The sequence below is a fragment of the Oenanthe melanoleuca genome, chromosome 1A (genome assembly GCF_029582105.1).
Source record: "Oenanthe melanoleuca isolate GR-GAL-2019-014 chromosome 1A, OMel1.0, whole genome shotgun sequence".
NCBI lineage: Eukaryota > Metazoa > Chordata > Aves > Passeriformes > Muscicapidae > Oenanthe > Oenanthe melanoleuca.
The window spans coordinates 34,515,562-34,540,883 of NC_079334.1; the positions used below are offsets into that span (position 1 = coordinate 34,515,562).

At 45.1% G+C, this 25,322-nt stretch overlaps 1 protein-coding gene across 2 annotated transcripts; it reads left to right on the forward strand.

Annotated features, from left to right (window-relative positions):
- Positions 1–16,351: 16,351 nt before the first annotated feature.
- On the forward strand, positions 16,352–24,905 carry CSRP2 (cysteine and glycine rich protein 2). 2 transcript variants are annotated; one of them, XM_056516389.1, is made up of 6 exons: positions 16,352–16,461; positions 20,004–20,122; positions 22,050–22,218; positions 23,160–23,292; positions 23,899–23,992; positions 24,598–24,905. In XM_056516389.1, the coding sequence occupies exons 2-6, from the start codon at positions 20,011–20,013 to the stop codon at positions 24,672–24,674; spliced, it is 585 nt and encodes a 194-aa protein (XP_056372364.1). In that variant the 5' UTR covers positions 16,352–16,461; positions 20,004–20,010; the 3' UTR covers positions 24,675–24,905. The 2 variants fall into 2 exon arrangements, with proteins under 2 accessions (XP_056372364.1, XP_056372365.1); XM_056516390.1 differs by having other exon boundaries at positions 16,444–16,772.
- The last annotated feature ends 417 nt before the right edge of the window (positions 24,906–25,322 follow it).

The window sequence follows — 25,322 nt, forward strand, 5'->3', positions numbered from 1 at the left end:
TCTTAGCCAGTTTTCAAAAAGCAGAACATTGTTTCATGGATTCAAAAGGAGACCCAGGTTCATTGCTTATCCAAAACAAGTTCTGCCAATGACTGTACTTGATGGAAACCCTTGGACTAGTGTTTATTCCACAGGGCATTTGCACAGTAGATCCCCAGTTCATGGGGAATATACGTGTGGTCCTGGGCATAAATCAACATATTCATGTGGTATAACCCCCAGTGCCTTCAGCTGAGGTGACTTGCTGAAATAGGTACCACAGACACAAGCAGGATGCAGCTTCTGCATATCTCAGTACAGAATCCAGGTGAGCACTGAATAGAAAATAAATGCATGAATTCTTTGTTTAATAGTCCTTCCTGAGAAGAAAAAAAAAAAACTATAAAAGCATGACATTTATCACTTTGATTGCTCATTCATTCAAAGCATTGCAAATGGAGTGATTTTCTCTAGCAGAAGTACATTTACTGTTTGTACAGCATGACCTGGACCAAGCTGAATTTTCATCCCTAACTATACTAGTATCTGGAAACAAATAACTTCTGAATTTTTCAATTAAACCCAGTTACAAGGACTTAGAGGAATTGATGGATACATTTGAAATAGGTGAGCTGGGAAAAAGAAAAAAGAGAGAAGGAATCTTACTGCAAAGCAGCCATTACCAGATCAGCATTTCAGGCTGCCAGAGCCCAGGACAGGAGCAAATAATTTTTTAATTTTGAATTGTTTAATTCATTTAGAGAAAAAAAAAATAAAGAAAAGATGAAGCATAATTTTTGCTCTTTGATCCTAACTTCCTGAGCAGTGCACTGGTTTTGGCTGGGGTACAGATAATTTTCTTCACAGTGGCTGGTGTGGGGTTGTGTTTAGGATTTATGCTGAACACAGGGTTGATAATACAGAGATGTTTCTGTTATTGCTGGGCAGGGTTTACACAGAGCCAAGGCCTTTGCTGCTTTTCATGCTGCCACGCTGGTGAGGGGGCTGGGGGTGCCTGGGAGGTTGGGAGGAGACACACCCAGACAGGTGACCCAGACTTACCAAAGGGGTATTCCAGATCATTTTACATCGTGTTCAGCTGTATAAAACGGGGGTGGGGAAAGGAGGAAGCAGGTAATATCTGAAGTGATGGTGTTTGTCATCCCAAGTCACTGTTACACAGATGGGGCTCTCCTGGAGATGGCTGAACACCTGCCTGCCCATGGAGAGTGATGAGTTTGTTCCTTGTTGTGCTTTGCTTGTGTGCACAGCTTCTGCTTTCCCTGTTAAACTGTCTTTATCTCAACCCATGGGTTTTCTGGCTTTTACCCTTCAAGTTCTCTCCCTGATCCTGCTGGTGGGGGAATGAATGAGCAGCTGTGTGGGGCTTGGTTCCTGGCTGGGGTGAGTGTGATTAAAATGTCTGCACACCTCTGTTCTCATCTAAAAAAATCTAATATGTTTCATTTCCATGACACAAGATGCTAAGAAATCTTCAAGTAGGAGAATGCATCCACTGCCAGGTACTGTAGGACAGCAACTATACTTTTTCAACATTACTTTCCTGTTAAAAGATATTAGGAATGCCCAGTTGCAATTTTGCACCACTTTTGACCCAGGCTGTAGCTTTGTTCAATAAACATCACAGACCACACCATAAAATATCTATCTAGCCAAAAAGGTAATCCATTAAATGTGTGTTTTTAGTAAGTAATAGTCAGGGGGGAAAGAAAAAAAAAAAAACCCGAAACTGAAAACTCCAGAGCACTAGAAGCCATGCTAAAGGAGAAAAATGAACCTTTTAGTAATGTTTATATTAGTGACTTGTATCAACAATCCCAATACAAACTGAAGTAAAATCTCAGTGGCCAACTTTAATACATGCTGCAAAGAATTTGGAAAGATCAACATTTTGACACCTTTCTTTTGGCTAAACTCAAATTAAGACCCAAATCCTATGCATTACAAAATGTTCCCATACCCTATGGAGTGCTCCCATTGGACCCTGCTCCCAGTAATTCCCCTTCATTGCAGATGTTTGTGCAGATTTATTTAAAATAAAAGAAGCACTGGTTCCAGTTTCCTCTTGGGTATCATTCTAGGCCTGGGGAAATTCAAGACAGGTAGAAAACTTTTCTTCTGCTGTCAGGAGAAATGCCAGTTCTAGAAAATGAAGCTGCACACAAGTCTCCAAACATGGGACAGCTGCATGAGATCTGGCAAGTAACCAGAATGCACAAACTGAGCACTGTCTCTAATGATGAAGTTCAAGGAAATGGCCTTAATTGGTCCCTTTGAAAATGCCAAAGAATTGAGCAAAGCTGATGAGACAACAATGACCATGGAAACAAGCCACTACAGCCACTCAGCCAAAACCAAGCAAAGCGATGAGCTAGCCAGAACACTGAACCAAAAAGCAGCTGAATCTTCTTGTACCCACAATACTCTTCTGTGTTAAAATCCATTCTAGCTATAAGCCAAGAGACCTGCCCTCCTATCCAACCCCTCACCCCCTTTTTGCCCTTCAAAAATGTTTTTTAAAGCATATTCTTCACTTGCAGTTTTACAGTTCCCTCCCTCACTGTAAGACATCAAACACCGATGCTCTAACTCTGTATGTACTCTGTATGTACTCTGTGTATATTCTGTATATACCTCCCCTCTTACAGACAAACCATCTGATGTTAACAGCCTGCTTGAGCCACTAGTAGCATGAGGACTTCAGGGTGAGGCCAGCAATAGCACACTGTACCTCTCAAGCCTTCTCAATGCTGCTCACCAGCCTGCCCCACCAGCTAAGTGCTGCTCTCTTTGGATCCCTTCTTTGCACCCAACACTCCCTGTCCTGTCATTTCACACGAACTACAAACAAACCAAAGGACATCTCTGAGCTTTCAAAGCCTTGATTCCAGAATTAGGGAATTACAGACAAGGATGTTGGAGCATGTCCTTCTTCTCAGGCCCCCCAAAAGGTGGGAGTACAGCCAGGAGCCAAGGTCCCAGGAAAAAAGGGATATTGGGGGTACTGCACACACCTGTGACTCAGGACTGTCTACAACAGCTCCTTCAGCTGAGTTTCAGAAGATCCAGATGCCTAAACCACAAATAACCACTAAAAGGCTACAAAGCACACCCCATTTTAAGCAACACTGCAAGCTGACATTTAGCCATCTAAATTGAACAGACTAGGCACATGTTGGATAAAAAGTAACCAAGTGTCAAAACATATTTTCATCCCTCTAAAAATCATTTGAACTTTTTTTTATCAGAGCACCTGCAGCACAGGGCATCAGTGACGCCCACCTGCTGCTTTCCTGAGGGCTGGAGGAGTGACATTTCCAAATAAATGCTGTCAAACCACCATAACTATTTCCAGTATCAGGGCTCTGTGTTCAGGCTTTTCAAACACATGCTAATGAAAGCAAGAATTGTACCCAGCAAGGCTCCCTAGGTACTTAAGGTAAATTTTTGGGTTTACATTTGCTGAACTGGGCCTTTTGCAGTGAAAGTTGGAACTTGTGATGAATGAGGAGCTGTCTCCTGGAAAACTGGATTCCTGGAGATGCTTTCATTGATTGGCACTTTAATAAAAGCCTTGAGAAAATATGGAAGTGCTTCAGTTCAAAGGGCTGAGGAGTCATTTTATGAGCTTCAAATGAAAAAATGTTTTAAGGTTACCACCTCTGTTGAACTGTCTAGAAAACATGCTGTGGCAGGAGAGTACAGAAAGACAGCACAGTGCCATTTCTGTGCTATACATACAATGGGGTGGTCATGTCTTCTACTAAGAATCAAAGCCTGAAACCCTCACTCAGCTCCAAGACCTGAGCCATAGCATGGCAATACTAGCCCCTACATCCCACTGACTACAATGCCTGAGCAGGGACAGTGAAATCAGGTCTTGTGGGTCACAGCTCTCTTCTGCAAAGCAGCTACTTAAGATTCACTCAAGCTGTTGGGAACTTAAGTATGTCCTTAAGTGGGCATTTTATCAGGGAAATTACTTACTTAATCCCTGACCAAACAAAAGCATTGTTGGAAACTTCTGCAATAAAAATAGTATAAGTACAGAGCCTGAATCTAGCAAGCTGCTCTGGATTGTAAATCAGTGGAGCCCACTGACCTCCTGAACTTCACAGAAGTCTGTCTCAACTGTGTAAAAGAATGAAAGCCCCAGCTGGGACCAAGCCCACAGAGCTGGGGGTAGTAGAGATGCTCAGACTCCTGTGGATGCTCTTACAGGATGCAGTCCCTGAGTGATGAACCAAAGCAGCCCTAGGCATAAGGAAGAGCAGGGTGGATAAGCCCTTATTGCAACAATGAGGGGTCCTTCTGCACCCACAAGCGACAGTCCCATGCCCACAGGGCAGCTTGGAGCCTGGCAAGGGGACTGGAGAGGGCTGGCATCCCTCCTCCTGCCTGGAAAGAGACCTAAATCCAGGTTTCCCAGGCTCTTGTTAGCTGCTCTAATTGCAAGGTTGTCGCACACAATAGCACCACAAGCTGTCTTCAGGGAAGCTGGCAATGGTATTTCTGTGAGAACAATCCTGCCTGTGTGCTAAGCACGGCAATGGCTGCGGGGCAGGAACATTTTCCTTAGGATCCCAGCTGGTCTCTGGTATCCTCCACACCCCGAGGTGACATCTGTGCCAGAGCTAGGGCAGCTCTGGGGCTGTGTAAACATGCAGGTCCAGCCATCTTAAAATCAGGAACTGAGGAAGTTTTGCCATCAGGTAAAAATCCCCACACTTTAACTGCTCAAGTCCTCTGCTGGATTTGACTCCAAGTTGTACACAATGAGGTAACACTTATACATGGAAAAAAGTATGATTCAACCTCTCCAGGTACTGTTGTATAGTATGAAAATCATATCTGACATCTAGTGAGTGTCAGCAACAGTGACAGCTGCTGGTTTTAGACAAATGCTGGAGTGCTGACACTGCAATGTACAAGCACAGTATTGTACATTATCTGCTCATGTCCCCCTCCTACCCACCTGAAACTGAGCCTTCTGGGAAGACATCCAAGAAAGAGAACACCTAATACTCAGGCTCTTGTCTCCTCTGACAAAACCCCATAGACCAGAGTAGATTTAAGAGGAACAGAAAACCTTAGCAAAACAAAGAAAACCATTTTTAAGAGCTACACTGAGTGCCAGAAGGCTAAACAAAGACTTTATCTACTACCAAAATAACAAATTGGTCTAGTGCCATGAGTAGTCTAGCAGTTCTAGAAAGCATATCACTTGATGCCAACAATAACAGACACCTTTGGTCAAATATGACCCCTTTAGAGAAATTTACCATATATGACTAATTCAGACAGACAGTAGTAAATCAAAAGTCTGTTCCTCATCTACATATGAAATTATTTATAGCACAGTAAAATTCTAACATTAGAGTATATTGAATGATATATTCATATATTAGTGGTATATTGCACAATAATTTATTTAATATATATTTATTTTCTCCAACATTTCTTCCCTGAAGTGGAGTTGCACTAGGGAAAAAAGACTCCATCTATAAAATACTATATAAATTCAACTGCAAACTTCCTACTAAGACAAACTAAAATAGCACTGAAACTTCACATGAGTTATTTGAAAAGGTCAGGGCAATAGATGTGAGATGATGTAAACCATGCTGTCCTCCCAGTCCACATGAAAATAATAAGTTTGTATATAGATATGTATACACATGCACATGTGTCTGTGCATTCCATACCACCTTGAGGGCTGCTCCAAGGCAAGGAGGAGTAAAACACGTCAGATTAAGGCTTTGGAATGAAGGTGGTAGAAAAGACTGCCAGGCCTGGGGGAAAATAAAGGATTAAGCAACATGTTATGTCCTGCATTTTCCATATAGCGAGAGCAGGAGGAGCAAAAAGGCAATGAAAGCAAAATGAGTATCAGGAAATGCTTGTGTGAGTTAGTGAACAGTCCCTAGAAACTGCTTCCATACATATTACCAAGTGATTAGCATAGAAAACACAAGCATTGCATTCACAGAGATTTGAATGTCATATGAAGTTTCAGTAGCTAGAATAAACAACTACAAGAATCACTGACTTTCCTTATTTAAGAAGGAAAATTTCCTTTGTCCAAAGCAACAAGAGCAGTGTCCTGATGACAGGCAAGCTGTCAATGGTCTCCACTTGCAGGACCAGGCAATCCATTGTTCCCTCATTTATAGAAACTCATTTCAAAGGAGGCCCCAGTGATGTGCTGACCCACACAAACATCCACAGGCAAGTGCAGAGTCTCCATCTCAGTGGTGAAAGCCTCACTGAGCTGGCACAGGCTTGAGCACATACAGTCAGATCCCAGCACAATGAACAAAACATGGGCAAACAGGCTAAAGAATGTCTGGCTGAGTGCCATGCCAGCCTGGTACTTATTGCAGGGCTGTGAAACAATGGGCTGGAAGCAAGGAAAGAAACTTGTTGAAATCTCCAACATCTCCAAGCCCCCAAGGTGTCCAGTAAACCTGCAGTAAACCTGCATGATCAAAAACTGATTTAGTATCTAACCAGTGTGCCTGCCACCCCTCAGAACAAGAGAAGCACACCAGCTCTTAGGGAACATTTTCCTGAAAGACCAAACTGGTAAGAGCAGCAGGTGGGCAGAGAGAGGAGGCAATATGCACATGAGGGAGCTTCTGCTGTGTGTCCTAAATTTGGGAAGTCCTCTGCTCAAGCAAAGCAGCTGATGGAAACTACCATCTTTGGTTACCCCAAATTATCAGCAAGAGTCTTGTCCAATGGTTGAACACTCATCTCTCAGCTGATTTCCATACCGGTTTTGCCACCAGACTCCAAATACTCACCACAAGCAGTGGAATTGCCCCATTCCCTTCTCTGATTATTAAAGACCATGGAAAGAATAACCAAAGAGTAAAAATTGTGCTAACCTGCAAGGCAGTTCTAGTTCACCTTACATCTTCTGCAAAAATAAAAATCCTCTTGTATTTGGCATAGAATGGCTGTTTTTTAGGAGAGCTAATTACTTTTGATTTCTGTTAACCCTCTTGCTGGGAACATAATGCCTAATTGAAAACAGTATCTGATTGCCTGACAACAATTGCACACAAATAAATCAAAACAAATTTTAGCTGTGAATTTCAAGCCCACATAATTACTCTTAGAACATTGAAAGCCAGGTTTGGAAGAATGTGTACAATGCCAAGGGGTTTTTGATTCACACCAAATTATCATAGGCTAGAAACTAAAATAAATAAAAGTCTTTTATTTCTCTTGTAAAGTGAACAAAATGGTTAGGTTTTGGATTGAAAAATTAATAAGCTTTTAATGCTGCAATACCTGCTGAAATTTTCCAGTGTTTGTTGCACTTTTGCTCCACTGCTGTTTCTGCAGGGTTTGGCCTGAGCTGTGCTGAAGATTTGCTGTTGAACAAAGAGAAGTTGTGGCTCACTGCAGGAACAAGACTGAAACCACCTATGGTAAAGGAGAGACAGACAGCAGGCTGCTTGCTAAATGACCAGCACCAGAGCAGTATGGCCTAACATTTCATCTTCTACAGACTAGACTGCTGACCTTTAATCAGTGACCTTTAATTATAGTTGCAACCAGCTGTGATAGGGATATGGCTCTCTAAAACTGAGCCCCTGCTCAGTGATCACAATGTTAGCTGCCATCCTCACTTGACCAGGGAAAAGGAGGGAAAAAAACATCCAAAACTTACTGAAATCCATGGGCTTCTTTTAGCTGCCATGGTGGAGGGACAGGGAGGAGGGTTGGAACTAGGCTGATTTTAAGCTCCTTTCCAATTCAAACCATTCTATGATTCTGTGATTAGTGGGTTCTTGATTTGGCCTCAGCCTTGGCTAGACAAGGAGATCTCCTACTCAGGAGGGTTTTGCAGCCAGCAGCTGGCAGCCAGAGCTGCTCCAGCATGGCCTACACCAGCCCCTGGGAGAGAGAAATGCCAAAAACTTTCTGCTGTTCCTCCCACTCTGAACCATTTCACTGAGGCTGTTATGTGCACACAAAGCACAGTATTAAACTGCAGGGTACAACATGATAACTTACGGGTTTTCAGTTGAGAGCAGAAATATTTAGCTGATTTACATTGGACTGGTGGGTGTGTACTTGTGCTGAGAAAATGATAGAGAATAAATAATAATGTATAGCCTAGGATCAAAAAACCACAGACATCAGCATCATAGAATCATAGATTAGTTTAAGTTGGAATGGACCTTCAAAGGCTATCTAGTCCAACACCCTTCAATGAGCAGTGACATCTTTTAGTAGACCAGGCTGCTCAAAGCCCCAGCCAACATGACCTCCAGCTTTCTTGTCAGCCCCTTTAGGTACTGAAAAGTGCTATAAGGTGTCTCCTCTCCTCTCCTCTCCTCTCCTCTCCTCTCCTCTCCTCTCCTCTCCTCTCCTCTCCTCTCCTCTCCTCTCCTCTCCTCTCCTCTCCTCTCCTCTCCTCTCCTCTCCTCTCCTCTCCTCTCCTCTCCTCTCCTCTCCTCTCCTCTCCTCTCCTCTCCTCTCCTCTCCTCTCCTCTCCTCTCCTCTCCTCTCCTCTCCTCTCCTCTCCTCTCCTCTCCTCTCCTCTCCTCTCCTCTCCCACAGCTCAGCCTGCCTTCATACAAGGTGTTCCAGACCTTTGGTCATTGTTCTGGCTTTCTCTGGACCCATTCCAACAGGTCCACATCTGCATCCAGATAGATAGACAGATAGATACAGCTATATTTCTCACTTAAAATTCAGTCTCTGACAAAATGTGCAAACTATTTTCAGTTACAAGAATAAACCTTTCAGTAAGAAAATATCATCCTTAAATCCTTAAATTCCAATCAATGTGTTGCTTATTAAAGCTTTTGAACATCTGGACTGCTGCAGAAAAAAAAAATCTCAGGACAAAAAATAAAATCAAAAATAAATCTAACTGTAAAACCAGTGACACAACTTGCAAGAAGTACAGAAAATACATGCATTCCTGCATCTCATAGCCAGTTTGGAGTTAATAAACTTCTGAACTTTAAAATATTTTTTTAACCTAATACTAAAACTTCTCTCATGCAGTCATGATGACTGTCTCCCTAGGCCAGTCTCCAGTGTCAAACAGCATTAAAGGCTGGTTCTTTGTCCTCCTCCAGAATATTTTCCACTAGGATCTTGCATATTATCTTTCTACTTATCTCTGTTCCAGTTTCTCTTAGTACCACTCATCTTGTTTCCCCTATTTACACATTTATCCTGTTTACTGTCTTTGTTTCCTATGCTCACTCCAAACTTGACTCTTTCTCTTCTGCCTTCCACAGTGTCCCCACTTATGCCTACAAAACAACCTCCAGAACATTCGTTTTTAAAACCCTTTTTTAATCCCTACCCTTTAGACAATAAATCTCAGCCACCTCCCCTTCAATCTCTGTTAGTACATATCCTCTTGGGGTTGGGTTAAGCAAGCTGTCTTCTCAACCTCCTTACAATTTCTTTTAGGGTGTAATATTTTTTTAATTAAGTATATGGAAGAATATACACTTCAAGGAAGACCAGAAATTACTCTGTGGTAGACAATTCCCTTATTTTTAAAGTTTGTGCAGATAGTTATCTCATCTCTGCCAGAAAAGAAAACAGTTTTCTGTGGCCTAACATCTAAAAAGATAAACTGACTTCAAACACAAAGCAGAATCAATAAGAAACACAACAGCCTCATTTCATTGCCTTGCTTAATGAAGTGCAAAAAACAAACTGACAGCACAACAAAGAGAAAAGAATAATTGATTTCAAAATGTATTCCAAAGGTGACATTTGTAATCCAATTAAGGAAAATATTGGAATTTGTTTAGGCTTTTTCCTGACCATGGAATTTCACTGTTGTTGATGCTGGATCTTCTTTCCGAGTGATAAAATTTCCAGAGGAATCATTTCAGCTCTTTCATTGCTTTTTTATGCCCACATTTCTCAGCAAAAGAGATCTGTACTTTACAGGCACTGGTCCATCATAGCAGGACAGTGTGTGGCTGTCACAGACCACGCATTACATGACAGTGGTTGTCATAATCTGAACGCAGCACTAACAACAATGGCTAAGCCAACACTGAGAACTGACCATCGGCGCCATGCAGACGAGGTTCTGACACCCCCAGCCTCCTAGAGCTTCTGTATTTGTGCCAAGAAAAAAGGGATCACTGCCAAGACTGTGTGATGTGCAAGAGCTGGCCAAAGTGCTCTTCCTAAGCACAGTTGTTTTCACTCGCTGTGTGTGGAAGGGGTCATAAATTGCTATCCAAAGAAACCACAGACACGCAGAGAGCCTTCCAGTGATTTATTCCTGATGATGCAGCATTGCCGCTAGGTAGGATTTCTGCACAGTTGGTTTTAACTGGAGACTGCTGAGCATCCTGATTAATGCTGTGGCCAATAAGAGGGGTAAAGCATGGGCAGGAATGGAGTAGGAATGAGGATTGGGGCTGAGGGACATGGGGAGTTCTAGTATCTGTTGATGGGGGAAAACTGCATCTCAAATGAGCAGTTTCTGCTGGGCGGCTTGCATCAGGTGCTCACTGTGCACTACAATGGCTTTTATGTTTATACAGTCACAAACATATCTCCAAGCACTCAGTCCTGACATTCTCTCCTTGCTGAAACCTTTGCATACAATCAGCATTTCTATGGTACTATTATTACCTGGTCTTAGTGGTTCAAATAATTATTTAGTGATAGAAGTAATTAAAATACTCCTACCAGTGATGATAACTAAATTAATTAATAACCAGATTAGCTGATTGAACTGACAAGGTATTCTCTCCTCCTCAGATAGCACTGAGGTGAGCAGCTCAGCTCCAGAATGCAGATGTGAAGTATTACTGTTGTGCCACATAGTCACAAATGGGCTGGAGGGAGGGGGCATCTTTCCATTACAGGAAGTTTTCCACCTTCCTTGGCAGAGATTTGTCTTTTAAATCAAGACAGCCACACAGCTGCTGCCATGGATCCTGCACAGCAGGGATATGTCAGAGACAGAAATGGGATCATCCAGAGCTTAAAGGAAGCTCACTTTCATGGCAGGAGCTAATGCAGCCTCACCTGTAGCTGGTATCCACCGGAGAAAAGCATTGCACAAATGCAGTGCTGCTGCTGGCTCACCACAGGGGCTTAGGCTCACAGCTGCTAGGCACCAAACCAGGAGCTCTGCAGGTTGGGAATAGCTCTCAGAAACAGCTCTCCCTTGGCAAGCTGCCTGCAGCCAGAATACCCTTGCTTTTTCAGAGGGAGCCTGCTTCGGGGGCTGAGTTTTCAGGCAAAGGGATCAGAGGGGGGGTTGTATTTTATGTCTGGCTCTTGCTGCTGCCACACTCAGTCTTAGGAGCACCACTAAGATGCCACCAGTGCCACCTATTCCCCTTCAGTGGCTGTTAATGAAGCATAATCATATTTATGAAGAGTCCTGTCTTTATCCTGACAGGAGATTCAATGTGAGATGAGGTTTACCTACCCTTTCCTTTTCTACTGCTGGATAAAAACAGGCTTCACAGCATGCTCATACACTCCCAAATGGCACGTGCTTGTCACTGGCATTACAGTCAGTAAAAGAGTCTGATGCTCATGTTTTGTTCAGATGAGAACAAAACCCCACCAAGCCCCTCTGCAGAGAGTCATGGTAATTAAAGCACTGCTGGCTGCAAGGAGACATGCTAGAAACTACCAGCCCCACCACACTCTTATTCTGCTTATTTTCCTTCAAGGGGATAGTTTTACTGCCAAATTTTTTACTTCTTTTCTCTGCACCTGATGTTCCTAGCCTGGGAAAGGTAAAGCATCATTGCATCTTAGCGTGTTGTGCTGCCAGGGGCAGGGACAGCTTTTGTAGCACAGGTTTGCAGCAAGCATCAGCATGTTGCTGGGTTTACTGCTGACCACCCCCTAGCTGTTTCTGTGGAGCCTGAAATGCTTTTCCTTTGATGTAAGGATGCTGGAAACTTCAGGTAATGGCAACACAATACAACTTGGAAACCGTCCGCCCTCTTCTTTCTCACAATACTTAGCAGGGAGCTCTGGCACAAGACTGCCAGTGGCTCTGAGGAAGGTTGCTCACAGGTGATGTAACTCCCTGGCACAATATGCCTTTGAGCTTCCTCTTCTTCTCAGGACAAGAAGCTGCATGCAGAGGTGCTGGCATGGTGCAGAAGGGTTTAGAATCCTAAGAGTTACTGGGAAAGGGGACAATGAAGGGAAAATAAGATCAGATGGGCTCTTTTTTTTGGCCCAACTAGTGCTTTTTGACATTACGTATTTGGAGAAACTGCTATCTGCTATCTGGTAACTCCCTCAGCAGCCTGATGGAGCTGGGAAGCTTTATGAAAACAGCAGAGTGTTTCACCTGGTTATCCCCTCTTTGCTTTATATCTAATATTAAACACATTTCCCTGCCCTCTTCAAAATCAGTAACAGTATTATTGGAACAAGCTGTGTGGGTCCTCAGATTTTGTCCTCTGCAAATGATATCCTGTCAGTCAGCAACAGAACTCGTACATGGCTAATATTACTGAAGCTCTTGCCTGCAGGTTTTTCCATGGCACAACATAAGAGATAGTCTGGCCTTGTGAGGGTACAGTGAAAAAATCGTGCTTTATTAAAGAAATCCATACTTTCAGCCTAGATTATGCCTCCTGCCAGGGAAGTGACATCATTACTAGTCCAGGTATTCATATTCTGCTGAGCTGGCGTCTAAAATAGAGCTCATGATTCCCCAGACTTTTCAGAAACCTCTGCTCAAACTCTTAGAACTTCAATATAGTAACTTCAATGTTTTGCTGGGTTTTTACAGTGCTGTGATATAATCTGATAACTTCCTCACTGGCAGCCTACACTATGCTTTACCTCACTAAATGTACCTAGGATTAGATGAAAACCGTGTGTTTCATTTAGTTAAGTCTCAGGCTAAAGTGTTGCACGCAAGACCCTCAGAATGAATGGATCCATCTCCCTGGGGGACCAGCAACACTCTGGGTCCCAAAAGCTTTGCTGAACTGGGGAGGAATCTGAGAGCCTCTGAGTCAAAACCCACTGCTCAATCTCCTTAAAATCCCATCAGCGCTCACACTTCTAACTGTAGGTGGCTCTGCAGCTGCTTCCACTTCTGCTTGGAGCCCCTAAAGTAAAATAAAATAAAAACATGGCAAATGATAAAGAAATCAATAACCTTAGAAAGCACAGTCTTCTCATACTGAAAAATGCTTTCCATATTTGTACATTGGACTTGGAGAGACAGTTAAAAAGCAAAAATCACAGCTCTGGTAAACTCTAGAACTGTCTGTTGTATTTTCATTGATTTGTGCAAACTTCAATATTTTGTCATTATTGTATTTATAGTAGAACAAATGTATAACACTCTTGAGATGCATGGATGCTTAGACATGGAAATTAGCTAAAAGTTTAGTTCCTTCTGTGATAGGAAAAATCTGGGTAATGCTAGGCACAAATTAATTTTTCACTAGCTGATATTGCACTTGAAAATCACTTTTACTAGGGGCAAGTCTGGGGGATGGCCAGTGAGAAATTAACCAAGGTACAATGGGAATCACTGCAGTGTCTGACCTCTCAGGCTGGTAAACAATAAACTCTAATGCTAGCTTCAAAACAGCTTTCCTAATAGAAAAAAAAAAAAAAAAAAGGTAAAATTATGCTTTCATGAGAACATAGTAGTTAGTAGTAGTTAGTCAGTAGTAACAGTATTTGTATGAAACTACTTCTGACACAAAAACAGTGTCAGAATATGAATATATTCCCTGCAAAGTAAGATCTGGACTGACTAGGATAAACATTCAGAAAATGATAGCAAAGATTACCAGCAGAGCAGATTGACTCTGCCATGGGGCCATGCTTACAAGATCAAATGAGGACAAGATAATCCCAGGTGAGTGGAAGGTATTTAGTGGATGCAAAAGGCCTGAGTACACTGATGTGTGCCAAGTCTTTTGAGAAGTAACTAGGTCAAACAAGCTGATTATTTACTCAGCTTTTCAAAACATGGAAAGCAACTCTTGCATAAAATTATGGCATGGCTAAAACATTGAGAAATTTGTTCTGAGGTGATAAATGTGCTTCAGGTGAATTCTACATGCAAAGGGAGAACTAGTTTTGTGTAGAGCCTTTCCCATGGCTAAGGAAGCAGAAGAACAGAGAGGGAGCACACACATACCACCACCCCACTCCTGAGCTGCTGAATCAGCAGGGGAAAGGAACAGGAGCTGTTAATACACTTGAACACCACTCTTCAGAAACAAACTGTCCTAATTATAATTTGCTGAGCTCAAAATGGCAAAAGTCAGGCAAAAAGCTGGCAAACTGGAGAAGCCAGGCTGCCTACATGGGCCTGCCACGGTGGTTGGTGGGAATTCCTCCCTAGGCTGGTGAGTAGAGGCATCACCTGAAACTTTGGGTGAGTCAGAAAGAGTAGTTTACAGCAGGTGCTAGGCAGGAACACAGGGAAGGATAGGATCAGGTCAGGAGGAGGCTGAGGAAGGTAAAGGAGGCAGTGGGCTGCTTGGGCAACAGCAGGCATGTGTAGGGTGACAGGTTGAAGGAGTGCAGGACAGCAAGAAGGAATGCAGCAGGACTAGATTCAGGCTTTATCTTAAATAAATTCTCAGCTATGCTCTCAGGAAAAAGAAAAAAAGAGACCTGCAGAGGAGATAGAATAAGTATGGCTATAAATAAAATAACTATGTATTTATAGGTAACAAATATACATATACATACTTATATTTATAAATTTTACTGACAAAAATAGCCCATAACAATAAAAAGAAAAGTACATGGTAAAAGTTGTCATTCTTTCATTTGTTTTCCTTCATTCCAAGGTATTATTCCCAAGTGTTGGAGGAATGTATCCCTTAATATTGTTCCTATAGTAATGGACTTATTTGATATACTTATGTCTGACCCTCGTAGTTACTCTGTTTATGACAAACTGACTAAGTACTAAACATGAGAAAATGAAATACTGGATGTCAGACTGTCTTCTAGTTCACTCAGCAGTGCCTCACCACTGAAAGGTGTTTTATTTCATACCAGCATGGCCCCTTAGTCACAGTGAGAATTTCCTTTCATTGAGTATGGTCAGACCTTGCTAGGTTTGCAAAGCTTCTCTCTTCCCGTTGAGATCTCTGCTGTTTATTTTTTATAGTCTGTAGGAAATGTATCAAAAGACAGAACCTATCAGCTCTTGAGGCTACCCGAGGAGACACGGTAAATAACAGCATCATCACACGTGGTTCCAGCAGGGCTGGGAGCAGCACAGGTTGGACAAGAGAGCACAGGCATTTCTTGCAGCAAATGGAGTCAGCTTACTCTAACTCATGGCCTCTTGCCCGGCTTTGAGAGATTCTCCCCCTTCATGCAACCTCCAGTTCAAGAAACAGCAGTTCTTAACACTTCTGCTTCTCCTAGTGCTCGCTTCCCTCAAAGCCTAGGCTCGGGTTTTTGCTATGATGCTTGAGGTCAGACTCTTGGTCTTGCTCACAGGGAGCACCAACTTCTTTCCACAGGAACAGATACTGGCTTTGCTTATGGAGCAGGACTCTGAGACACACAGAAATCAAGCACAGTCGATCATTCAAGATTCATTACAAATAAAAAAAGAAAATTAAAAACTGGAAAGCAAAATAATCTCAGCAAGTCGCAGCTGCCAGCACGCAGGCTGCAGTACATGGAAAGCCATTTTAAGGGAGTGAACAGGTAACCCTTCTCATTCTCTGGCCTGGTGGGGATCATTCTCAGCCATCTCACAGCACCGGCAGTTTGGGCACAGGCTGCATGTCACCCAGCGGGATGTGCCCCCAGCACACAGCCCATCCCACTGCAGGGCTCGCAGGAGGGCTCGGATGCCGTGCTGCCTGGCATCCCTGCGGGCTACGAGGAGCTGATTTGGTACGGGATTGATATCGAGCAGGGGATGAACCCACATCTCCCGCTAGACGCAGGGAGCGCTGTGCATAATCCTCAAACCCACAGAGCCAGCGTGCAATAGCCCTGGCAAACTGCGACATGGGGACTCTTATAAAAAGCAGCTGGAGCCTCGGGCAGTTTTCTCCAGCATGCTGTAGACAGCCCTAATTGCTGGCCTTTTGTGAAAACTATTAAGGCCTCTCCTAACCAGTCCCCACTGGAGCAGTGGCAGTGCCGAGTCCCCCGAGGGAGCACGGGCTCCTGCCGTCGCCTGCTCCTCACGTCCCGGGAAACCTCTTCCCCGAGCCCTGGGGAAACACGGTGACGGAGCCTGCAAGAGCGCCAAGCAAACTCCCAAAGCTGGGTGAAACCGCAAGCTGGGGTCCTGCAGCGGGAGGCGGCAGCTGGGACATCTCCGGCCGCCCCCGGGGAGGCCGCGGAGGGCCCGGCCCAGCGCGGGCAGCGGGGCCGCGGGCTGGGCCCGGCCCCTCATGGCTCCGCCCCGGCCCTTTAAGGCGCCGCGGGGCCGCGCCGAGCCGAGACGCGGTGAGCCGAGCCGAGGTGAGTGCCCGGCAGGGTGGGCCGGGCCGGCCGGGCAGGGGTCGGGGTGGCGGGCGGCACAACGCGAGCCGTGCCGCTGTGGGGGCCGTGCTCACCCGCCCCAGTGATGGAGCTGCCACGCACCGGGCTTCCCCGAGAAAGCCGTCTAGGATAACCGGACAGCCTGGAATTCTGTGTGTCTGTCTCTCGGATTAGAGCTGCTGTTAACAAACGGGTCGGGAAGGACTTGGCGGCTTGTCCCGTGGGTGACGTGCTGGGTACAAGCAGCTGCCACCCAGCCGCAGCCGAAGCCAGGATTGTCGGTGCTGGCGGTGAGATCACCTGGATGTTTAATTGCTGCTCTTGAGCTCCCCGGAGGCCCGCATGGACTAGGCAGAGAGTCCCGAGGGAGCGGGGCCGGCTTGGGGCGGGCCTGGAGGTCTGAGCCCGCTGCCCGTGGGGCTGGGGCTGGAGCCCGGGCGGCGGGAGCTGCTGGGCAGCGGGGGCCGGGAGCTGTGCCGGGGCACGGCGGCTGTTCCCGGGGGCCGGGAGCTGTGCCGGGGCACGGCGGCTGTTCTGTTCCCCGGGGCTCACGGCGGCTGTTCTGTTCCCCGTGGTCACGGCGGCTGTTCTGTTCCCGGGGGCACCCACACGCTGCAGGGCACCAGCCCCTCGCCCCGCTGCCGGGAGGGAGCTCCTGCTGGTAAGTAACTGGGGAAATATTGGCTGTGCTTCCCACGCAAGCCGTCATGGGAACATCGTGGAAATGGAAGTACTTTCTCTGGAAGAGAATACGGTTACCTTGAAGTACCGACTTCAGTTCCTTTCTGTTTTTTATTTAATGGATTCCCAAAGCCCTTATCAGAAGTTTTGAGTTAGCTTAAGGTTGCCGGGTCGTCTAGTACTTTGTCTCGGGAAGAAAGGGTGGAGCTGCACCCTGTGTTGCCCAATATTGCATAAAATCTGGGGAAACCTGATTCAGGTCCTCGGTTCTAGTGAGCATGAAAACTAAATTATTGTTTGTTAACAAAATTATTAAAATAATGTAAGCTCATGTAAATGCACAAAAGAACATGAGCATGGTGGTGATGAGTGGAAAAGACAGAGGTAATTCTTGTACCAAATACCATTTACATTTTGGAAAGCATACAGAGTGGAAAGGAATCTTTTCTCCTTTTTTTTTCCAGTCGATGCATTCCTTTTCCAAAACGTTGTGCAGCCTATATTCTTTAACTAAGGACGCTCTTTGCTGTGATTGATGTCAGCTGCTGTGCAGTAGCACAGCCAAGCACTTGGATAAAAGAAATGGAATCTTGATTTTTAGACTGTACAGTTGTGCCAAGAATGACAAAAGCAAAGTGGGAAATGTCATAAAACTAATTTTATGAGCTAGGTCTGGGTATTAGTGCTAAACCATGGAGCAGTAATGATGCTAATCCCATGGAAGTATTAAACAAAGGGCTGTCTCAGTAATTGGTGTTGGTGTGCAAAAGGCACTGCTCAGCCACTCTGAGGGAAGTTTCCTAAGCTCTTGCTCAGGAATGTACCTAAGGTGCCCCAATTTAGGTTAATAGACTAATCTTATTTCCCCGCATGCCATGAATGGCTCTCTGCTTATCCTGGACAAAGGTCTTGTAGCAGCTACCTGGCAGCATGTCTTACTTGGGAACCCCACATCCTGCCTTGCATTCCTTAAACTGCTGAACTGCTGCTCATGCTGCTGGGGCAGGAGGCTCGTTTCACCAAGCAGGATGGGTCACAGAATCAGCCAAAACTGCTGCTCACAGTCTGCTCTACCTTGCCTGGGGTGCGAGGTGGCTGGCTCTGCACTGATGCCTGTCCCACAGGCTGGGAGAAGAGCCCCTTGGAGAAAGGAGCTCTCACAGCAAAGTGCTGTCTGGCTCCCTGTGGAGGCACTTGCAGTTCCTCTGTATTGATGAGGGAGGCAAGGAGATCAGTAGTTGCCTGCTTCTGGCTCAGATGGATGAGTGCAAAGTTCACTGAAGGCACCAGGCTGTGGGATTTGTGTGGGGGTGCTGTTACATCTTCTCCTTGTCAGGCCTAGGAGAGCTTCTCAGGGTGACTGAAGGTGAGTTTTGCTGAGAAAAGTCAGAAGCTCCCAAGAAATTCTTTCCCAGCCTCCCTCCCTCCCTTATAGTTGACCTGTACTGCAGTGCTTCTGTGGCAACTCTGCTCTTGGTGATGGGGTGGGGCAGCAGGAGGTGCCCTCTGGGCTTCCAGTGGCCAAACCTCACCCAAAAACCCTGTGTGAAATGAGGGTCAGTACGGAGCACTGGGGGTGATGAGTGCTGAGCAGCTCTGCTGGGCTGAGCTCATGGGGGCAGTAACCCTGTCTGGCTGCTGTTGGCCTCTGTGCTGGTGAGAGGTGCAGGAGAGCAAGCCAGCATTAAACAGCAGTCACAAGCCAAGGGCAGTTCAGTGCTGACAGCGAGATGAGCCTTCAGCAAACATGTCTGTGTTAGCTCATGGTGGTGGTGGCGGGAGGAAAGCCTCAGAAATCCCGAAGGTGATGGGCAGGACTCTGCTTTGGAACTTTAACCCCAGACAGTTAATGGGAGGAGCTGGGAGGGAGTTGCTGGTGATGGTGACTGGGGAGTTTGGGAGGGGGCAGATCAGCTTGAGATGGGACACCACTGCTTCTGGCTTAATGTACGAGACTGTTCCCAAGGCTGCAGGTTAACACAATGGGTGAGATGCCTGTCCCCACAGTTTTCTGAGTGTCCATTACAAGTAATGCAGGAGAGGGGGTTTCACTTCCTTTGAAATCAGCTGTGGCTAACGTGAGCAGTTGGGTTTGGTTGATATACCTGCTTGGTAAAGGTGCAGTTTGTGTAACAGGGGTGGAGTCCCTGGAAAATAATTCCCCTAAACTTTGAAGTGCAGGTGTGATCTCAAAGGAGTTCACAACATTCCTACAACCCTAATAAGCGGTTTTCCGGTGAAGTGAACTTTGGCTTGTACCACATCCCAAATGACAGGGCCTGCAGTAAAACAAAATGCCATTGTTGGCACAATTGGTTTGCTTCTACCAGACAAGAGGCCGAGCATTAATGAAGCATAGAAACTGAAATTATATCCATCTGGGGGGACATTTGTTCCAGGTACAGTAAAGCTCTTGTGCATGAAACTGTAATTTGTGCATATCCAATTTATGTAACTTTCAAAATCCCAGGCAGGCACAGAGGACATGGCTCGTGAAGACTGTGTCTGTGTTTTGTTGATGTTCAGCAGCAGTGGTCTCTGTTCCCCTTGCCAGTTTGTCTGCTTTTACAAATAACCGTAGAGAGCCTGCCTAAGCCTTTAAGTCTGGTCTGGCATCTGAAGAGCTGGGAAGTTGAACTGCTCCCAAAAACTTCTCACGCAGCGGAAAGTCACGTTTTGAAACAGTTGATGAAATTGTAGGGTTGTGCTCTGATGCCACACAAACTTCACAGATCTGGTTTAAAGCAGCATGTAACCCCAGCTGTGCTGGGGCCGGGGTGGTGGAAGACACTGTTTAACAAAGTTTCCCCTTCTCCTCTCCCGCCTGGCTGGGCACACAGAACTACCATGCCGAACTGGGGAGGTGGCAACAAATGCGGCGCCTGTGGCCGCACCGTCTACCATGCTGAGGAGGTGCAGTGCGACGGGAGGAGCTTCCACCGCTGCTGCTTCCTCTGCAGTAAGTATTCTCCAAATCTCTCCTGCTGTATACCTGTGGGGGTCACAGCAGCAAGGGGCTGCTCCACAGGTGTCCCAGACTCAGCTGGTACCTGTGATGTGCTGGGAATGGCTAGAGGTGACTTTGTCCATGTGTTGGGGTTGATTTCTGCTTCCCCATGTGCTTCCTGGGCTCAGCAGTCCCAAGGGGAGAGTTCACCTTCTGGAGAGGTTTTGTCATATCAAGGGGTGGGATGTACGTCTCAGAGCAGAGAACATCCTTTTGAACTCTTGCCAGCCTTTTCCTCAGCAGTCTAAGGAATCTTGTGGTTGGAAACCTGGATTAAGTGTTGCTTATGCAGAAGAGGAAGCCCAGTGGCAGAGCCTTGTTTGCACTGATCTGAACTCAGCTGGGCTTCTCCCCGTGGTCCTGGGGCTGGCAGAAGCTGAAGGAACAGTTATCAAACTGCTGCCCTGGAGTCCTGTGCAGACCAGGACAGCAGTGCACACGAGCACAGCCAAGTTGTTGATGCTTTAGCACAGCCAAAAGCCTAAACTTTCTTGGCACAGAGGCCTGTGGTTTATTTCAGATGAAAGGAGTCCAAAGCATTATTTTCCAGTCCAACCAACGAGCCCAGTGAGGCATTGAAAATCGCTTTCTCTGCTGAAAATACCTCTGCTTAGATGAAGGGAACAAAGGGTCCCTGTGAATTGGAGGCTCCTACTCTGCAAGCAGACAGCCTCTCTGTCTGAATCAGAGAATTTTACCTTATTGCAAACATGAGGTACTTTTTTGCCCTACTTGTTGGTGATTAATACATATGGGCAGAGCTAGGGTTTAGCCTTCATTGGCTGCAGTTACAGCTGGGCCTCTCAAACAAGTTTTGCTGTTAAGTGTGCTGCCTAACCTTGGTGTGCTGTGCTGGCATCGAGAGCCTCGGCACACCTACGCTCCTTTCCCTGAGCTCTACAGTGGTCATGAAAAACAAAGATTAGATGCCTCAGCTGCCTCATTTTCAGCCTTTTATGGGAGTTACTATTAAAAGAAACCTGGAACTTGCAGTAAAACAATGGCTCTAGTGTGTCTGAATACATGGTTTTCCTTAGTGCATACTTGTGCTGGGGTTAGAGTCCGTAGACTTAACAAACATGCATGAATTGATTTACTTATTGGATATTAGTGTCTTATAAAAAGAACCTTGGAGCTAATGATGGCCATAAGCAAAAGTCACCCAGTGTTTTGAAGACATTTAAATCTTTAAACAAAAAATTCATGAGGGCGTTTCAGTTTTTTTCTCCCCAAATTTATTTTCATGGGCATAATGCTGTTTCAGATGGAAAGAATGTGCCAGTTGGCATACAAAAGGAGGTTTAAGAATGAAATAGTTCTCCCTTCTACTGTAACCTTGAGTAGAGGGCTTGCATTGTGCTGAAGGACAACGTAGGAATGCCAGGAAAGCACAGCCCCTCTGGTGACAGCTGTGAACCAGTCCCAGCTCTGCCCTGAAGCAGTACTGAGGTGGGAGGGAGAGGAAACCCTGAAGGTTTGGTTTTTTTCCCAGCCCCACGCTGGCCAAAAGGGCAGGACAGGGGCTCTTCTGTCCTGATGGGCTTTTGCTTCATGCTGTATGGCATCTGTCAAGGGAAACTGCTGACTGCCCTCTCTGGGTTTCTGAGCAGCCTCGTTCATCAAACCACGGCAAGTTTCCAGGTTTTAAATGTCACGGTCATGAAGAGGTGGGAGGGAATAAAGCCCTTTATGGGGCTAAGCAGAATTCTAAATTTAAGCAGCAACTTGCTCCCTCTAATCTCTGGTGGTCCCACAGCCTAATGGGAAGAATTTTGGATAGGGAAACCCATAACATCACTTCTCACTTGATATTTGGCTTACTATGTGTGTTGACAGAAATAGTCCCTTAAGGCAGTTTAACTTTTTTTTTTATGTCCAGTGGTCTGCCGGAAAAACTTGGACAGCACAACTGTAGCAATCCATGATGCTGAAGTTTATTGCAAATCTTGCTATGGGAAAAAGTATGGCCCAAAAGGTTATGGATATGGCCAAGGGGCAGGCACGCTGAACATGGACAGGGGAGAGAGACTAGGCATCAAGCCTGAGAGGTGAGTGAACTGAAATTGAGGGGTGCATGACCCTTGTCCTTCAGTACTGTTTTCAGAGGAGTCTTTCAGGCTGGACTTTGTTTATGTTCATGTTTAGAATAGAAATGCTGCAAAATACCCCAGTCTAGTCGAATGCAGGGCATTGAACCTGCATTGCACAAAGCTCCCACTGGTGACTGTGTGAGTCAAAACAGTAGAAGCAGGAGTTAGTGCAAGCAAAGATACACTCATTCTATGAATGAGCCATAGGGGATTGGATTATGGAGATTGCTGATGGCATTGCATGAGCTCAAAGAGGTTCTTGCAGGGATGGATTTGGACAGCTGAGAATCTGGGGCTACAAGCAGAATGAATTTTTAACTAGCAAATGAAGAACCATTTGTGCTTAATTATAGCCAAAACCAAAAGTCACATTAAACAGTAAACATTCCTAGTCTGATTAATTTCTTGCTGTAAAGCAAAGCATGTGGAAAGAAGCTGAGGTATGTCTCACAATTTGCTTCATGCAAGTTCCCAAATTATTGCTTAATGTTTACATGATGTATGCTTTCCAGCCGGGTTCAGTGATCCATTCAGGTTCTTGATTATGATCAGTGGACAGGAACTTAACAGAATTATTTGTGGCTTACTATCTGAAAAATCCAGGTTCTGATAGAGTTCAGGTCTTCTAGTTAAGTGAAAAGAGGAAGGCTTCTCAGGAAATTTGCCTTTACAGAAGCTTCTTTTTATCCTTTAAAACACGGCCTTTCTCTTTTTGTTGTCATGGCTTTGGTTTTTCCCCTACCAAGTGTAATTGGATAGCTTTGCTGGTAACTTACTTACCCAGTTTTGCAGCAGTACTCTATTCTGTACCATGTGCTGGATGCTGGTTCATGTTGTTAAGTAGAGCAAGAGATCATTTAGTAAAAGAGTAGAGAAAACGAACATCCTGTTTCTTTCAGCACGCCTTCTCCTCACCGGCCCACCACAAATCCAAACCCTTCCAAGTTCGCTCAGAAGTTTGGAGGGACAGAGAAATGCTCTAGGTGTGGAGATTCTGTTTATGCAGCAGAGAAAGTAATAGGAGCTGGAAAGGTAAGGAACTGCATGTGCTGTTTTGTACTTGCTACGTGTACTTTAAATTGAGCAAGGTGCTATGTCCGTTCCAGAAGGGAAACAACTGCAGGGCAGCTACTTTTAAATTTCATTTCTTTGCACTGGAAATAGTCAAATCAATCAACTTAATTGGAGAGAAAAAAAGCATTTGAAATGCAGAGTGATGAGTGATCACCTTAGATTTAATATCATCTCATGCTAGAGACTTGAAGCAGACTACAGAAGCCCCTCTCACCCAGGAGAGGAAGCAATCTTGAGGTGTGCAGTTTGTGAGGGAGGTTGAATGTTTCAGCAAAAGGGGGATGGTCTCTGAAAATACTGAGTCAGACTCACTCACTATAGAGAGCCAAGGTGTGCTCTGAATTGATCATGGCAAGCCCAAACCTTTCAGAATGCTGCTCTGAGCAGGATGCTGGGTGTGCTGCTCACAGAAATGCAGATGGTCATCTGCAACTGGTGCACTTCAGCTGGTTTTCATTGCAACAGTCTCTAATCGACAGTGATGCAGAAATCTCCAGTTAATGTGGTTTTTTTACCAACTTGGGCATCCTGTGTATTAATACTATCACTTTTATTTTTCTCTAGCCATGGCACAAGAACTGCTTTCGATGTGCCAAGTGTGGAAAAAGCCTAGAATCTACAACCCTAACTGAAAAAGAAGGAGAAATCTATTGTAAAGGTGAGAAAAGAAGCAAATACCATTTGTTTATGATTCAAGATAATGTCATACAGGGACAAGTAGTCAAGCTGATATAAGAGACTTGGAGGCTCATTTTCACATGGAAGTGCTCTGTAAGTCATAGGAACAGAGTAAAAAATGAAACAGATATTACTGAAGCTGCTGATGTAGCTGACATCTGCATCAAGTAAAATATTCCATACTGAGAAATGCAGCAGCAGCCTTGCCCTGTGCCTGATCAGAATAAGAAAACAAGCCAGCTGGCATCCTGCTTTCTTGAGTGGTTGTGGACATAAACTTGATATACACACGATGGATAAGTCCATATATGTTTGATGACAAAAAATGCCTTCACAGATACCAAGCCACAGAACCAACCTGTGAGTTGCTCTCAGGGAGTGGGTGGGGAGCTACATGGACCAGAGTCCTGGCTACTGAGTTTAGTCCTGTTAGTTATGCAGCTTAACAAAATGTTTCTAAGCATTGCTTCCCAGGAGGATATTCTAGTGCCTGAGGAGAGGCTGCTGAGAGGCCTAGCCTAGACAGTGCTGTTCTTAATTAATATGCCAGAAGACTCAGCTACTGTGTGTTCATCTTTCTCACAGGTTGTTACGCGAAGAACTTTGGCCCCAAGGGATTTGGGTATGGCCAGGGTGCAGGTGCCCTGGTTCATGCCCAGTGAGGGGCTAAAAATGCCTTCCAGCTCTGCTGCGATCCTGCTAGAAGGAACAAGAGAGCTTTCTAAATGTTACTAACTACTGTGAAACAGATACTAGTTACTGTAGTGTATGTTCAGCCCATGATTTTAAAAACAAACACACGCTGCTTTTTTCTTTGCCTTGTGTATCACACTGTACCACTTATAATATTGAGTATCAATTCAATAAAGCTTTGCTTGTTGATATAGCCTAAATTTAAGTGTTGCCTGCTTTGTCAGCAATAAAAGTGAGGGGAGTGTTGCTGGGTACTTCAGGGGTGGAAGAAGGAGGCTTTACAAACTTGATGCACAGCTCTGCTGAAAGCTGGGCATAATTAGCCATGGCCTTCAGAGCTGAATGACTCTCCTGCAGTATCACACCATCACATGTGTGTGTGCAAAGGCAACAAGCTGCTTGCTGCACAGAAGCAGTAAATCTTCATCTACTGGACAGGGACACAGCTCTGAAAGTGATAGATAAGGGGTAACTGTGGGTCCAAATGGCTGCCTGTCTCTGGCAGTAAAGTCTCCAGTAGAGGAAAAACCAAACCATTTTCACCATAATACTCTGGGGGGCTGTGCATGCTGTGGTACCGAACTTAATGTACAGGAATACTCCACCAGGACTGCTGC